A 17,814-nucleotide genomic window follows, 5' to 3' on the forward strand; every position below is an offset into this window, starting at 1 on the left:
TGGCCCTGTTGAAACTCATAGTTTACCTTGGCCCATCGATCCAGTCTATCCAGGTCCCTCTGCATTTCTCCCCTCAGACAGATCAACACTCCATCTCAACGTGGTATCATCTGCAAACTTACTGAGGATGCATTCAATCCCCTCATCAAGATCTTTATTAAAGATGTTAAATAGAACCAGCCCCAGTATCAAACCCTGGGGGGCACTGCTCATGATTGGCCACCATCAGCATTTAACTCCACTGACCACAGTTCTTTGGGCCTTGACATCCAGCCAGTCTTTCACCCAGTGAAGCGTACGCCCATCCAAACCATGGGCAGCCAGCTTCTCCATGAGTTCAACGCTATCAGTGTTCAGCTGCAGCTTTCATAACATACACAGGGGCTCCCACACCACAGAAGCCAAAAGGACAGGTGATCTGTGGAAGGCCATGGTTCTTTGCAACTTTTGCTAGTCCCAGCTAATGTAAGAAAAAGCAGGATTCACTTTGGGCCTGGAATGAGAGTACTTGACAGAAGAAGTGCATCTCAGAGCCCTTCTCTTTGTATCCCGCCAGGAATGTAATGCAAGAAATAGTGAATGCCAGATCATGGTCTGCACAGACATTCAAGCAGAAATTGCAGATGAAGGTGAGCCAGAAAATCCCTGGCTGTGGAGGAGACTGGAAGCATGTTGTCAGTTCACCCCAGAACTCTCCTGAGCACACCCCCTCCTGTCATTCAAAGGAGCAATGGATGCCTCTGGCTACCACCTCTTGACTGGGAACTCTCATCCCTTGATATGAAGAAGGAAGGGATTCCAACCAAAGGAACCTGGACAAGATGGTAAGTAGGACCGTGTGAAACCTAATGAATTTCAACAAAGCCAAATGCAAGATGCTGCACCTTGGATGGGGCAATCCCAGATGCGTATGGACTGGGAGAAAAATTCCATTACAGGAATGGGATCAGGAAAGCCAACATGCAGATAAAAATGAACTTGAACAGGGATATAAAAAATAACATGGGATTCTGTAGGTACATCATTGGTCAGAAGAGACATTCAAAGGAGAGCACATCCCCTTTGATAAATGACAAGGGAGAACTGGCTTCAGTGCATATGGGGAAGGCAGAGGTACTCATTGAATTCTCTGCCTCAGCTTTCACTGAGGGTCAGGCTTCCCACATCTTTTAGATCCCTGAACTTGTGCATCAGGGTCAAGTGAGCAAAACACCTCCCACTGTAAGAGAAGAATGAACATGAAACCAATTCATGAGACTGAATGTGTACGAATCTATGAAGCTGGTCAAAACGCATCCCAGGGTCAGAATCAGAATCACAGAATTATCAAGGTTGGAAAAAACCTAAAAGATCATCCAGTCCAACCATCACCAATACTTCCCAGCTAAATCATATCCCTCAACACAACATCCAGTTGTTCCTTGAACACCCCCATGGTCGGTGACTCCACCACCTCCCTGGGCAGTGCATTCCAGTGCCTGACTACCCTTTCCGAGAAGTAATACTTCCTAATGTCCAGCCTGAATCTCCCCTGGCGCAGCTTGAAACCATTGCCTCTAGTTCTATTACTGCCTACACGAGAGAAGAGGCCGACCCCCAGCTCACTACAACCTCCCTTCAGGAAGTTATAGAGAGCTATAAGGTCTCCCCTGAGCCTCCTCTTCTCCAGGCTGAACAATCCCAGCTCCCTCAGCCACTCCTCATAAGGCCTGTGCTCCAGACCCCTCACCAGCTTTGTAGCCCTCCTCTGAACACGTTCCAGGGCCTCGATGTCTCTCTTGCAGTGAGGGGCCCAAAACTGAACACAGTACTTGAGGTGCAGCTGCACCAATGCCAAGTACAGGACAATTACCTCCCTGTTCCTGCTAGTAACAGTTTTTGATGCAAGCCAGGATGCCGTTGGCCTTCTTGGCCACCTGGGCACACTGTCGGCTCATGTTCAGTCGAGCATCAATCAGTATCCCCAGGTCTCTTTCCTCCACACAGTCCTCCAGCCACTCCACCCCAAGCCTGTAGCACTGCCTGGGGTTGTTGTGGCCGAAGTGCAGGACTCGGCATTTGATCTTGTTGAACCTCATCCCACTGGCTTCAGCCCAGCTCTCCAGCCTGTCCAGATCCCTCTGTAGGGCCTCGCTACCCCCAGGCAGATCCACATTCCCAGCCAATTTGGTGTCATCTGCGAACTTACTGAGGGTGCACTCAATGCTCTCATCCAGGTCATCAATAAAGATACTGAAGAGAACAGGCCCCAGCACTGACCCTTGGGGAACACCACTTGCGACCGATCACCAGCTGGATTTAACTCCATTTACCACCACTCTCTGAGCCCGGACCTCCAGCCAGCTCCTTACCCAGCCGAGAGTATACCCATCCAAGCCACGGGCTGCCAGCTTCTGTAGGAGAATAGCATGGGAGACAGTGTCAAAGGCTTTGCTGAAGTCTAGGTAGACCACATCAACAGCCTTTCCCTCATCCAGCAGATGGGTCACTAGATCATAGAAGGAGATCAGGTTGGTCAAACAGGACCTGCCCTTCATGAACCCATGCTGGCAGGGCCTGATCCCCCAGCCATCCCGCACATGCTGCATGATCTCCCTCAAGACTATCTGTTCCATAACCTTCCCTGGAACTGAGGTCAAGCTAACAGGCCTGTAGTTCCCCGGATCCTCCTTACAACCTTTCTTGAAAATGGGAGTCACGTTGGCAAGCCTCCAGTCTTCTGGGACCTCACCAGTCAACAAGGAGTGCTGGTAGATGATGGAAAGTGCTTCGGCTACCACCTCTGCCAGTTCCCTCAGCACTCTCGGGTGGAACTCATCCGGCCCCATGGACTTGTGGCAGTCCAGTTGGAGCAGTAAGTCTCTGAACGTTTCTTCCAGAATCACAGGGGGGTTATAGCATGCTCCCCAGCTGAGACTACCAGGTCAGAGAGGAGTACCCTGAGGATAACTGGTCTGACCTTTAAAGACAGACGTAAAGAAGGCATTCAGAACCTCCGCCTTTTCTTTATCCTCAGTGGTCACATTCCCAGCCTCATCCAGTAAAGAGTGGATATTCTCCTTTGTCCTCCTCTTACTGTTAATGTACTTATAAAAGAGTTTGTTATTCCTTTTCACCCCAGCAGCCAGGTTAAATTCAAGCTGGGCTTTTGGTTTTCTGATTTCAACTCTACATATCCTAACGACTTCCTTGAATTCATTCTCAGTTGCCCGTCCCTCCTTCCACAGGCAGTAGATTCTTTTTCTCCTGGAGCCTCAAGAATAGCTCCCTATTCATCCATGCCGGTCTTCTTCCCCGCCGGCTCATTTTGTAGCTCAGGGGGACTGCCTGCTCCTGCGCCCTTAAGACTTCCTTCTTGAAGAGCAACCAGCTCTCTTGGACCCCTTTGTTCACTAAGACTGAATGCCAGGGGACTTCCCCTACCAGTCTCTTGAACAAATCAAAGTCCGCCTTCTGGAAGTCCAAGGTAGCAGCTTTACTATTCCCCCTCCAAGCTCCACCATGAATCGAGAAATGTATCATTTCATGGTCACTCTGCCCAAGGCAGCCCCCTACTTCCACATCACCTACCAGACCTTCCCTGTTTGCGAACAGCAGGTCTAGTGGGGCAGTTCCTCTCATGGGCTCTCTGACCAGCTGCATCAGGAAGGCATCCTCTATGCACTCCAAAAACCTCCTAGACTGTTTCTTCTGTGCTGTGCTGTACTCCCAGCATATGTCAGGGAAGTTGAAGTCCCCCATGAGGACAAGGGCTGATGACCGTGCAGCTCGTGCCAGCTGCTTGTAGAACACCTCATCTGTCTCTTCATCCTGGTTTGGCAGTCTAAACAGACGCCCACCAGGATGTCTGCCTTGTCAGCCCTTCCTCTGATCTTTACCCATAGGGATTCAATGTTATCATCCCCAGTCACAATCTCAGTAGCAGAAAAGGATTCCCTAACATATAGAGCCACACCACCACCCCTCCATCCTTGCCTGTCCCTCCTGAAGAGTTTGTAGCCATCCATTGCAGCACTCCAGTCATGGGAGCAATCCCACCATGTTTCTGTTATGGCAACCAGGTCATAGTTTGCCTGCCGCACAACGGCTTCCAACTCTTCTTGCTTGTTGCCCATGCTGCGTGCATTAGTGTAGACACACCTCAGCTGAGCCCCTCACCGCTCTCCTAATCCCAATACCACTTCCCCAGGCCGATCTCTAGCAGGCCTGGCTTTATCCCCTTCCCCCTTCCTATTTAGTTTAAAGCCCTCTCTACAAGTCCTGCCAGCTCCTGGGCAAGTATCCGTTTCCCTTTCGGAGACAGGCAATTCCCATCAGCTGACCTCAGGCCAGGTGCCGAGTAGACCGCCCTGTGATCAAAGAATCCAAAATTTTTGCGTTTGCACCAGCCTCTCAGCCATGCATTTATAAAATGGCTTTTTCTTCTTATCTCAGTGTTTGCCCCTGCCACCAAAGGAATACTGGCAAACACTACTTGTATGCCCGCTCCATCAACTAACTTCCCCAGCCTCCTAAAATCATTTTTTATAATCCTCAGGCTTCTATCAGTAATCCCATCACTGCCAGCCTGAACTATCAATGAAGGATAATAATCAGAGAGGTGGATAAGGCTGGGGAGTTTTCTAGAAATATCCCTGACTCAGGCTGCAGGAAGGCAGCACACCTCCCTATGGGTAGGGTCCTAAAAGAACTGGCTGATGTGATTGACAAGCCATTCCTTTGTATCTGTAAAACCATGACTGTTAGGTTAAGTCCCCTCTGGATGTAAAAAGGAAAACATAGCTCCCATTTGTAAGAAAAGAAAGGACTGTGGAACTAGAGGCTGATGAGTCTCACTTCCATGCTTGGAAAAATCACAGAGCAGATCCTCCTGGAAGAGAAATTAAGGCAAACGCAAAAGGAAGGTAATCCAGGACAGTCAACATGTGACAAGGGCAGATCATGCCTTGCAACCCAAGCCATTATCTGTTTCTATGAAATTATTTTCTCAGAGATCCCTGAGGCCTTGGCACAGCTGCCCAGAGAAGCTGTGATGCACCATCCCTGGAGAAGCTCAAGGCCAGGTTGGACGGAGCCCTGGGCAGTTTGATCTAGTGGATAGCAACAATGACCACAGCACAGGGGAAGGAACTAGATCATCTTCAAGTTTTTTTCCAATCCAAGTTATTTTAGAATTCTATGATGATTCTATGAACTGCCCCTGGGGCTCCTTTGGGACTCTTGCCTTCAACTGCACATCCCATGGAACATGCTTCTTTAGACTCCTTTAATCTGGGGTAATTGAAACTAATCTTTGCATGGCCAGTCTCAGCTGTGCTCTTAAGAGTTTATAAAGCCTGGAGAAGCTAGAAGATGAATTTCAATTATCTACTTTGCTGAGACAATTAGTTTACCACAGACATCACTATTATTCCTAAACTATTAACACTCTTAATTGCTTCATAAACATTATAGGTAGAATTCAGAGAATGAACTGAAAAATCATTAAATAATAATTCTTTGCTACCTTTGTGCATATACTACTTCTGGAAAAATCATTAGGCAAATAACATTTAGCTGTCCTACATGGATTGAATCTGAGATTACAACATGTTGTAACCTTAAAAAAAAATACTTCTGAACCATGTGGACTAAAAGTTGCCCAGACAGCAATGAATACATAGAGCCTCCTGATCTCACAGTGCTTTTTTATTTGGAGCTTTCATATACTAGGTGGTATTCTGGAGATGAAACACAGTTTCTGCCCCATAGCTTCTCCATAAATAGAGCTGCCCCAGGCACTAGAATATTTTGAGGCCATGACTGGGACAAAGTATCTCAAAAGATAAGTTTTCCTTCCAACCTTGACACAGCCATGAGTGCAATCATCCCATTTCCTTAAAAGATGGAAGCTTACGACACTGGATCATACATCTGTGAGGAATTCTGCTGTAAATTCTACAGCCAAAAACCAAAAATAGGTAAGAGGACAAGAGGTTTTTTCCACAGAAAAAGGTAAGTTACTGTTCACTGCTAATAAAAGTCTCACTTCATTTCTCCCAAGTTGAAAAGTTGAAAAAGTTGAAAAAAGGCTCAAGCTATCGTGAATGCTGACCAGACTTATTTCATTCCTTACCCACCATGTTTGACAATTGTAATTATATCCTGTCAACAACCGTATGAAAAAACTGCACTTAGAACACAAGCACTAAGAATACATAAAGTTTAGGCTTGGATCAGTTTCCTACCTGCCAAGAGAATAACAAAGACACTTCAGAAGCAGATAGTTCACATTTGATGCTTCATTTAGGAATGAAGCAGCATTATGTTATGCACAAGCTGGCATCAGAACTAGAAATGACTGAGAAAAAAATAACTCCACATTTCAGCCATTGATACAAATATGTTTGGAAGTAGAAGTTAAGATGTAAGCATCAGAAGACTGCATAAACATACCCAGATATTGTAGACACTTCTGCTGTAAATGGTTCCAGGGTACATGCAGAAGGACAGACAAAGACATAACTTAACCTAACACATCAATCTAATTTATGGGTTGTACTAAAAACCAGAGAAGTACTGATGTGTCTTGAGATTAGCAAAATGGCATTGGATGAAGCACTCTGTGATCAGGACTTCTTAGATAAATTCAACAGATTCATTCTCAGTGAACAAAACAAATTTCATTCTCTATATCTGTCTTTCAGTACCTTTCAGAAGTACACTGTGTTTTAAAGGAAGGAAAGCAAGGAGACTATTTATCTAAACTATGAGTGTTCCAGAGGGATGTACTATCACAAGACATTCACAAAGCAAGGTCCATTACACAACTTTTAAGATGATAACAGAGCAAGAATTCACACATGTCATATGTTCTTGTTTTCCTCTCTTGACAATTAAGAAATCTTACACTTTTGGAGAATTCTATGTCTTCACCTAATTATTTCACTGTACTCCATAGCTTCACAATCTCTTTCCCAAACAGCAATAACCAGTTTGTAGTAAAACACAAAACATATACCAGTGGTTGTTTCCTACCCCTTCATTCTGCAGGTATTCCATTCCATTTGATATTTTGTTCCACTGTCACTGACATCACAATTTTTCATATAATTCTAAATCATTATTTAGCAGTAGCAAGATTCATTACCTCACTGTTCCTCCCCTTCCCAAGTTGTTTTTTAATGTAACTAATAATACTATATTAGTGCAGATTACTGAAAGACTCCAGGGCAGCCTCTCACTGTTAAGTGTAAGGATGTTAAAAAAATGCTTTGGCAAGGCCTTGAAAAGGCCATTTTAATGTTTCCTGAATGTTATGCACCAATCAGCTTTCTGTAAAATAAATAAATAAATAAATAAGAACAAAAACAAACAAACAAACAAACAATACTCAACATGCACAGTTTTTTAAGTGCCAAGACCAAACAAAAATATCAAATCCCTGCTTGAAATGTTCTGCTGGCTGAGAAAGTCCTGGAGAGATCAGTCAGCGATTGGTTCACTTTATAAAGTTTCTTTGTTGTGCAAAATCCATTAGCTCTGCAAAGTCAACTACTAGTTGTCTGTGTGAGAGCAGCATTGAAAACATTCTCTGTAAATGCTGCATCAGCTTCTGGAGTCACTTCAGAACATTTTTAACATTTTCAGCTTGCATCTTTGTACAGGCTGAAGATCTCAGCCAACTGCCCAGCATTTTCCTTCTTGTTTCTCCACTTGTAAGTCCCACCCAATTACCAGTATTCTGTCCATCAGTCACCCTCAACAGGCTGAAGTCAAACACTTGTTTCCTGAACATCAGCCAGACTTTCTGAAGAACAGAGTTCTCTTTTTCTTAGATGCAATGGCATCGCAAAAGCAGGACCTGAAATTGCACAGCGCTATTCACCAAATCATCTCTTTTTCCCAAATTACAGCAGAATAGCAAGTGCACCATTATTGATTCAGGAAGCCAAAGGGCTGCTTCATAATGAAATATTCTTCATGCCTCAAGCAAGAATTTTCTCTGCCTTAAATGCTTATTCATAACTTTGCTTACAGACAAACACATGTTACACATTATACTGTGCTATAACAAATAATTCCTCACTAACAGCTTTTTGTCCTAGGGTAGCAGTTTTATCACACTGTGTATAAGCAGTTAAGTGCCGGCCCTATTTTAGGAAATAAACCATTAAATGCTAAGCTATTTGAAAGATCATATCTTAATATCAATGAAATCATGAATCAATTCAATATGTTGCAATTGTTTTGCTGTATGAGAGCTTTTCATAAAGACATTCAGGTAAAATGCTTCATCTGAATTTACTATATCAGCTCTTGATGGGCTGAGGCACAGAAGACTTCTTCAGAATAGAACAATTCTTAAGCAGTAATTTAAGAAGAAATTCCAAGGAGTCGAGACAGGCAAAGTGACTTCAGGGAGGGCATTTGAGCCAGGTGAAAATGGCTAGTTCTTCCAATTACACGCAGCAACCTACACAAAGCCCATCTCCAGCATCATTATTATCTTCAGGTTGTAGAAGGATTAAAACTTTTAGAAAAGTTCAGAAGATCAAAATGAAGGTTTTACTGCATTCTACACCCATGCATTTACAAATACTAAGGCATGATTTTATTTATTTATTTATTTATTTTTTATGAGTGTTAGAAGTTGTTAGCATGGAAAACTCAGCAGTGACTGTCACAATAAGCCAAATGTATCTCTTGCCTTCCTTCTTCAAAACTTGTCAGCTGAACTCTAAATTTCCAACTTGATAACACCACGAGAATAGAAATTGCAACTAAACTGTGTGTGGTCATGTTCAAAATTATCATATTTTCTCATCATTCTTTTTATAGGGTCTATTGTCACATGAAATAGTCTGCAACAGTTTATTAGTTTTATGCAGTTTTAACCTATTCTTAGAGCTATAAAGCGGCTCTCGGAGAAAAGATCCTGATTAATGAGTACTATAATTTTTATACTAATCCAATGTTCTTTCACTATTGCAGGATTGAATAATGCTTTAACTTTTACTATCTATATGCAAACTGTGTTGCCATAACATTTCTGGTGCTCAGTAGGCAGGCTGTTTATTTGATACAAAATGTACGCCCTGGCTGCTGAACATTTAACTAGAGCCATGAAAATCAGTTTCAGCGAACTGTGTGATTCCAGTTTTGTACAGTATACATTTAAAAAAAAAGAAAGCTTGATTTAGTTTAGTACCCTTTTTTCAGTTGTTTTGAAAAGCCCAAACTGATATAATGGAAACTGGGGCTTGAACTCATGAATGATTCCATTCTTCTTTAACAAAAGACTTTATGCTTTTGGCCAGGATTCTCTAAGCTGAAACAATTGGCTCTGATACTAATTAATGAAAATCTGTGAGTTTTGCTTAAAACCTAAGATAAGTTAGATAAGGTAGTAGATAGTAAGATAAGTTATAAGGAAGAAACATGAAGACAAGACACAGTAAGTTTTTAGGAAAAGCAATTTTTGCTGTACTTTAAAAAATGATTACTCTGAAAGTATTTCAGGCACAGTTAATTTAAGACTTCACATAGAAACATAGCAACAATATTTGTGGTTACACAGTGTGGTTGCTTTTTATTACTTCAAGATGTATCTAAACTCCACACAAAAACACTGTGCCTTCCCTAGGTAAGAAAAACAGCTAGATGTAGAAGTGAAGAGTAAAATCACACTACAGCAATACTAACTTTCACTGTGGGCTTAAACTGACAACAGTAAACAAGTTACATGAGGACGTTATCACTCCCAAACTGTCCCCTGCATTGTGCTGAGATGGCTGTTTGTACAGTTACATAGACTTACAAGCAACATGCTTTAATTCCACACTACATTTAGCTCCCTGATTCACCTGTCAGAGACCAAGATGTGCAGACAATTCAGTGGGAAGACCTGAGAGGGCAAACAGTGTTCCAGGGCCACTTGAACTCATTCTGCTTTCAAAAAAAAAACAAGTGCTCATATCACTTGTACTAGGACAGAGAACAACATGTCATTTCTGTCTGCGAAAAGCAATCAAGTTCACTGCTTTCAACCAGACAGACCCATTATTAGCTGAGTCTCAAAGAAATCTCACCATAGCATTTTAAAATAACAGGTGTGAAGTCCAGAACAAAATTATCCCACTTTAACAGTCGGAGAACTTGACAATTTTCTCAAATTATTTTCAAGTTTTTACTTTTACTTTGTTTTGTATGGTCCACAAATTGATTGTCTCTCATGCATTTTATTATGCATAATGCTAAAATATGGATCGAGGTGATAATATCAGCATCATTCCTACAGAGAAGAAGTACTACTTTTGGGGGTGGAGTACTCTGTTTCGTACAATAATACAGTTGTTCTCCCTATTATTTTCTTTAAGTATTATAAAAAGCAAAAAACAAACAAACAGTCACTAAAGCAAAAATGTATTGCACTGTGGCACTGAATAAAAAGCAGGACGATTTCCCACAACCACAGACGTGCTCCAAGTGAAATTTGACAGCTGAAATGCTGTCACGGGCCCCTTGAACATATTTCAACAGTTACTGCTGAACGGCAATATCAGAACATTTCTGTAAGAGCTGGAACACACTCACCAGTGTTAGACATCCTCTTAAATTCTCATTATACTTCCTGCTCCTGTTTTAAGAATGAGCCTGCAAAACTGTCCAAGACATGAACACAAACATACTAACACAGTGAGGTCTAAGAGAAATGTTAGGGTTGAACAGTATTTCTTAATAGAGGTTTCATTTTCAGTTCAACTAATGCACAAATCTTTCAGCAATCCTACTAAATTGGTACATGAATAGACATGCATTTTTCATACCATTAGTTTCTGCAAATTTCTGAACATCAGCCAGAGTTTTTAGTTCTTTCCTTGGGCAAGCTGATACACACAAAGCAAGAGATTTGATCTTCTGATGTACCAGATCAATATTGCATGGATCCAAGAAGAACACATACCTAGGGAGGAAAAAGATGCAAATTACTTCTACTTTAATCAACAACTACATTGAAGAAAATTAATCTCAAACTATAGGAGTAATTCAAGACTAACTTTCAACCTACCAAGAAATGTGTAACATTTCACATTAACACAATGGTATGATTAAAAAGAATTCATATACTCAACATACGCACCACAAACACATTAATGTATACAGACTCTTGGATCACATAGCAAGGATATTAAACTTTATCAGATGGAAATCTATTCAAATTGTATGTTTACAAATATACAGACTAGCACTTCTATCATACCTTCTCACAGATATCTGTCTTAAAATTGAAAGATAAAACTTCTTTAAAAAACAAAACAAAACTAAAAAACAAACAAAAAAGAAATAAACCCCACCTCAGTATTTCCAGGTTTTCAAAAAATACACAACAAATCCCATGAGGTTTTGCTTATTCTACAAAAAATGACCATCTGACGTTATTTTTATGAGTACATACAATATGAAAAATTCAGAAGAGCTTTTTGGTTTAGACTGATTTTCCACAGCACCAGCCCATAAAGTCAAGCACATCAGATTAGTATTCACTTTAAATTAAAATTGTTCATGTAATTCAAGTGGCTACAGCTCAAGTGCAGTATTCACAACTTTCCATGATGGCCGCTGTCACTAAAAACAAGCTGCTTATGAAGTACATACTATAGCTCTCCAGCCAACCTTATCTCCTAGCTATGCACGCTTCATTGCAATGACTAACCCTACAGTATTGCCAATTCACGGTATAATGAAGACAGATTATCTTTTTGTTTGTTTTTTCCCAAAAACTGAACAAGCATTTCAAACTCCAATAACTCCATTGTTATGTCATGAATTAAAATACTCTCTTCATATTATCTAAAGTAATAATGAGAAAACAAACAAAAATAGAACAGCCATATTAAATGACTATCTTTTTTCTGCAGTCAGAAATTTATAATCCCATAATCTATAAAAATTCCTTCTGACCTCAGAGAACTTTTCCAAGCTACTTTATGGTTACATATTGTTTATAAGTACATCTTAAATGTACAGCGCACATAAGACTTCTTTAGAAGCACACTAACAGAAAAAAAAAATACATTGTATCATTTGGATACTTGAATGGGAATCTGCTATGACAGAAAGAGTTACAACAAAAATATAATGCCCCAGCATGTTTGATCCCACATACTTTGGAGATAATACTTTGAAAGTGACATAAATTATAACAGATCTCACAGACAATGACAATTTTCCAAACCATACATCTCTCATATACAACTGGAACAAACTTCACAGCACAGATACTAGACAAAGAAAAAACAAATACATTCTCTCAGTAGGCCACGCTCATAAAGGCTAATCTTTAGATTCCATTTCAACGCTTCCAGTGCGCAAATTCCTAACTATCCTTTCCCCCCAGAAAAACTTACCTATTATCCAATTCCAGTGTATGAGAACTAGTACTACTTTCTGCAGCATTTCAGCCCTTAGCTTCAAGACTTCCTGTCTCATTTCTTGAAACTCAAAAATCCATGTCACCAAAATAAAGTGCAATATAGCAATACGCCATACGCATTCTTAAAACATTCCCTTTCTTTGTCCATATACCATAAACATTCCATAAACATCTTTGAATAGATACTAAGATAGACAATAGTGTATTAATTGGGTAGTTTTGTTACCACTTCCTCTTCATGAGAGCAAGTCCCTGGAGATGCTATTCCCTTCCATGAGGAGGAGAATTTCAGTGTCTTTTAAGGATAACAAGTTGAAGCAGCCATTAACAAGAACATCTATGACTCAAATCTGACCAACAAATGATGAAGGAAGCATTGATGATAGCAAACCTGTTTATTGTCAAATTCTGGTAAGGGAGGGAGACAAACACCTGGACATAAAATGTGTGCCATTACTGAACCACATCAACAAATGGCCTATCAAGTAGAAGCAGTCAGAGACTTTGCAGCTGATACAGATACTAACCTAAGAGTCCAGGACACTGGAGAAGGTCAGTGGAGCTATGCCAGCTGAGGTGACAACATAAAGCAATGGGAACAAAGTGGGAAAGATATAAAGAGGCATAATGGGGACAGGCTGTGTGTAAGCTAAGGCCAGTCAGAATGAATCCTGCACTGAACTACCACAGCCTGTCCAATTTTCTTACTGAACCGTTGCTTCACCATCTTGCATTATGTTGCTCCGTGCAACGTGCACTTCACACTGCCAAATAACAGTTACCAGGGGACCAGCACACACAGATGTGGTGTGAGCAGCACTGAGGTGACAGGCACACCCATGATGATGGCCTGCAGATCTCTTGTGTGGGCCTGCACCAGGGCCTGCTGGCTCTGCCAGCCCCAGGGCAGGAGGGGATGGTGCTGTGCCTGTGTGCTGTGTGCTCTGTCAGTGTTCAGCAGTGTTTGTAAAGCTGCGTCCCTCAGCCTGGGTGCACACCCCAAATCCCTAGGCTGGGCTCCAGTGGCTGTGGAGAAGGGTAATCCCAGCATCCTTTAACATGTACTGCTGGGACAAGCACAGGAAAACCGCCTCAGCATTGCTACTATCTCACAGACTGGAAGGCAGCCTGATATTCTTCAAATGGACTCAAGGACTAAGCTATAATCTTAAATTCTGGAAGAAGTCAAGAGTATTTTGGAAAACAGATAACACAACTTCAAGTCAAGACCGGCAGCTCAGAAATACAGCGCAAATATAGTGCCATACACAGTTTGGACAGAAGTATGTTTAAATGGACACATATAGTACAAACACTACACTGCACAGTTCAGAGGTGGCTCTAACATAAATAAGGAAACTGTAAATGAAACTGCAAGCTATGAAAGGCAGTATGGTTAGGTCATGGTTGGACTTGTTGAACTTTAAGGTCTTTTCCAACCTGAGTGATTCTATGATTCTATTATTCTATGAAATAAGTGAATTCAATCCATGCTCTACGTAATCTTATTTTCCTATTTCAAACAGCTTAAATGTGAGTTGAAATATCAAATAACAGCATCATAGAGGAAAGTGGTTTGTTTGTTTTGATTTTTGAGCTACAATTTATTGAAAACAACTAATTTTACTGTGGAAAATTCCATGCCACGTCACCACTGAACAGGTTTTGCCCATGCGAAAGTACTGCACTTCTAGTTCTTCAGAATAAAAAATAGGCCAGTTTGTTGGTAACAGTGTAACTCAGACCGGAAATACAAATACTAAAGTTAACATTAATAACTGCATTAAGTTTTTAATATGCCTACATTCCATAGGTATAATAAGACCTAAAAATGTTGAGTTACTGTGTAATTTTAAATGGATTTATATACACATAAAGAAAGATGGTGAGAGCCTACGTAATTTTCAGAAGTCACAGTATCTGAAAATAAGGTCAATATCAAGTCGTTCATCCTGAGGCAGAAGGTTCAAAATGAACTTCAGTATAAGTTTTAAACATGCATCTCATATATATACAAATACACATATACATATAGATATAAAATGAAAGAATACATAAAATAAAAATTCAAAAATCTAAGATCTATAGGATAATCTTCCTTATTGTTTGGAGTTTCTATTTTGCTATGTTCCTTTTTTTCTAAAGGAAAAAGGAAGTAATACAATTTCAGAAATGATCTGAGATTAGAAACAGAGCATCAATAGCTCTCACTCCTGACAAGTGACCTATTCATAACCATGAGAAATGCAGTAATCTCCTCTTCCCATGCAAAAACAGGAAGTCAAAGCATCATCCTTTTATACAATACATCTTGATTCTGGAAGGACAGATAGTACATATTAAGCACTGTGGCAAATTATGTGACTGAGCTTACATTACCTTCAAGTACTTAATACATTCTTGTATTTACCAGTGTCATTGATGTCCTCAAGGCATCTCTTTACAAGCAGATAAGTACCTCACAGAGCAACCATTTACTGTGATTTATAAGCATCTTACCACGATAATGGAGAACTGAATTAAACTATCATAATCAAAACAAATGATGTATAGGGCATCTAATTTTACTAATTAAAAGTTTTCTGCATGCATGCAACAAACTCTGCCTGGTCTTTGATATGAGCTAAACATCAACACTTTTCATGAGTCAAAGGCATTTATTAAGGTGAAATGCCACCCTGGCTCTTCTCTATACCAGTACATGTATATCATTCGTTTCTTGAAGGAACAGCAATAACTGAATTCTGTGTAAGCACCAAAATATTGCTGATACCACTGAACTAGCATTACAGGAGCCTAAACAATGACAACAGGAATCTACAGTGCTTCTGAATAAAAAGACATTTTTAGCCCTATCATAACTGCCAAAATTAACTGAACTAATTTAAAGCAGAGAGATTTGAAGATTTGAGAATCCAGTGCTGGACTACAATTCTGCATCTTACTCTGAATCAGAGTCTATCAAAGCTGTTTTTTCCTTTGTAAAAGACAAAGGTGCCCGATTCACTCTTTGTTGACAAGATCAAGATGTACAAATGTTCTTCCCCCATTCCACTTCGCTGAGTTCAATGTAACTGTTGTGTATCTATCTGACCACACCACAGCAAGAACTCTTTTCCTTACCCCTACCACCAGATTTTCATACTCATGCGGATTGCCCTTCACTTCCTCTTTATCATCTCTAATGTTACTGTCATTTACAAGAAAGAAAATGTTTTTAGAGATGATTTAGCTCTTCTGACTTAGACTGGGAAACGAAGACAGAATTACTCTGAGAGCAGAATGAAATCAGAATAATTTCACTTTTTCAGAATCACAGAGCTTAAAGCCCTTCCCTTCTCCACACAAACTGAAATATTAAATAGGAATAAGACAACATGATTTTTACATATGTCTGAAAAGTACTCCTAAAAAAAAAAAAAAGCATGAAATATTCCCATGACCTGTACCTCAGACACTGCAAGAGCTCCATCTGCTAGACACAGATGCAAAGTATCTGTCAGATACCCTGCCTTGGAGGTGTCCAGTGCCAGGTCAGATAGGGCCCTGGGCAGCCTGCTCTAGTATTAGATATGGAGGTTGGCAACCCTTGTCTGTGGCAGTGAGGGGTGGAGCCTGATGATCCTTGAGGTCCCTTCCAACATAAGCCATTCTATGATTCTATGAAAAGTAGGTTGCTTCTTCTGACAAACTGTCCCAAAAAATTAAAAAGTCATGTACAGTGAGAGTGAGAAGTATCATGTGCCTACAAAAGAACAGGTTTCTAGCAAATTAGGGTACCCTTTACGACGCTAGAATAGCTGGAGAATAGTTTGTCCTACTAAAAGGCCTTGTCTCACTCTTACCAAACAGAAACGATGACATCCCACGTAAGTGTACACAGTCATTCACTTCAGTCATTTCTGAAGCTGCAATACCTTTTTCAAAAAAATCTGATCCTTCTGAACTGTACAAAGGACTTTGGCTTGACAAATAAAAAGCACTGTATGTTAACTGCATTTAAAATACTCTCAATTTCTATTTGTTATCTTTCCATAATGTCTATACAAGATGAATTCATTTCACAGTTGCAGATGTTTCTCTTCATGATGATCTCTTGTCAAATGGATATTCTGGAATTTAAGAAGCTATTACACTATTTTTTGTATATTTCAGTCACATGCCTGAGTTTCTCCACCTTCTTACATCAAGTCAGACATCATTTCTTTCTCAGGGTAAGAAAGTTTAAGATGTTAATTTAAATATTTATATTTTCTCTAATAATACAAGAATGACACTTCTGTACTACACACATCTGACCTTAAAAAGCACTAGAATATTGACATAGTAAAATAGGAAAATTATCCTGGATAAGTTTTAAGCTGCTCAACTCTCCAAGAAGTTTCAATTAGATTAAGAAATGATCTTTTGACAGAAACAAACAAACAAACAAACAACAAACAAACAAACAAAAACCTGTAGAAGTTTTCAGACTAATTATTTAATTTCTTCTAATAATACAACAGACACGTGGCAACATTAAATTTTAAATCAGGTGTTTAGAAATCATTACTACAATAACTAAAAATCAGCATACATCAGAAAAGCATTCTTCTAAAATAACACCCACAAATTAATGACTTTCTGTTAGTCTGAAAGTAAAAGCGAGAAGTAAAATAACAACACTGTCAGAAATTGAAGATTTTAACTCTTCTAACATAACCAAATTTTGAAAGAGACTTTTTTTTTTTTTTTTTTTTGTCAATTAATACCTCAGTTCTAAGGCTAGGCTAAATAAAAGCTTACTTTCTGAAATTATCCTCTGTACATATGTGTCCTGAACACTGACAGGAGGGCAGATCTCAACTGACATTCACTCAAGATGTTTTCAAGTCCTCATTCCAGAATTAATTAGCTTAATTAATTAATTAATAAGCTCCTGTACTACTCCTTCACTGATTCTGATCTCTAACTGTGCATTTTTCTCAAAAAAGAATTACGTACTGCTTAACAGTCTTACATATTTTCTCCACAAGCTGCTTTTATATATACTGCTTACAATCTAAATCTTAAAGTTTTAAAGTTCTATTTTAATGTGTTGGATATTTTCCAGATCCCCCTCAACTCAGTTTCAGAAACTTATCACAGAACAACAAAATCATTTCTGTACAGATATCAAAGGCCTAATCTCAAATTTCTGAACATTTGTCATACATAAAACCAAAACAAAGCCAACCCTTTGGTGATCTGATAGATACCCTCACACCCCACGTGGATGCTAAGAATGAGAAATTCCTCAATGACTTAACTGCACTCATGTTACACTTCTGTCAATGTACACTTTCTGAAGTACTTCTGCTGTTATGGAAGGTTGTTCCACAGATGTGAAGATCAGAACAAATAAATAAAATAAATAAATA

General features: G+C 39.9%; 1 protein-coding gene across 3 annotated transcripts in view; it reads right to left on the minus strand.

Moving 5' to 3' along the window:
* Positions 1 to 17,814, minus strand: part of SLC44A1 (solute carrier family 44 member 1) — a 71,947-nt gene that overhangs the window by 31,327 nt on the left and 22,806 nt on the right. For all 3 annotated transcript variants that reach the window (XM_072359112.1, XM_072359111.1, XM_072359110.1), the window contains exon 4: positions 10,809 to 10,945. In XM_072359112.1, coding sequence (XP_072215213.1) covers positions 10,809 to 10,945 — 137 coding nt within the window. The remainder of the gene's footprint in view (positions 1 to 10,808; positions 10,946 to 17,814) is intronic.

The sequence above is a fragment of the Excalfactoria chinensis genome, chromosome Z, assembly GCF_039878825.1.
Source record: "Excalfactoria chinensis isolate bCotChi1 chromosome Z, bCotChi1.hap2, whole genome shotgun sequence".
NCBI classification, from domain to species: Eukaryota; Metazoa; Chordata; class Aves; order Galliformes; family Phasianidae; genus Excalfactoria; species Excalfactoria chinensis.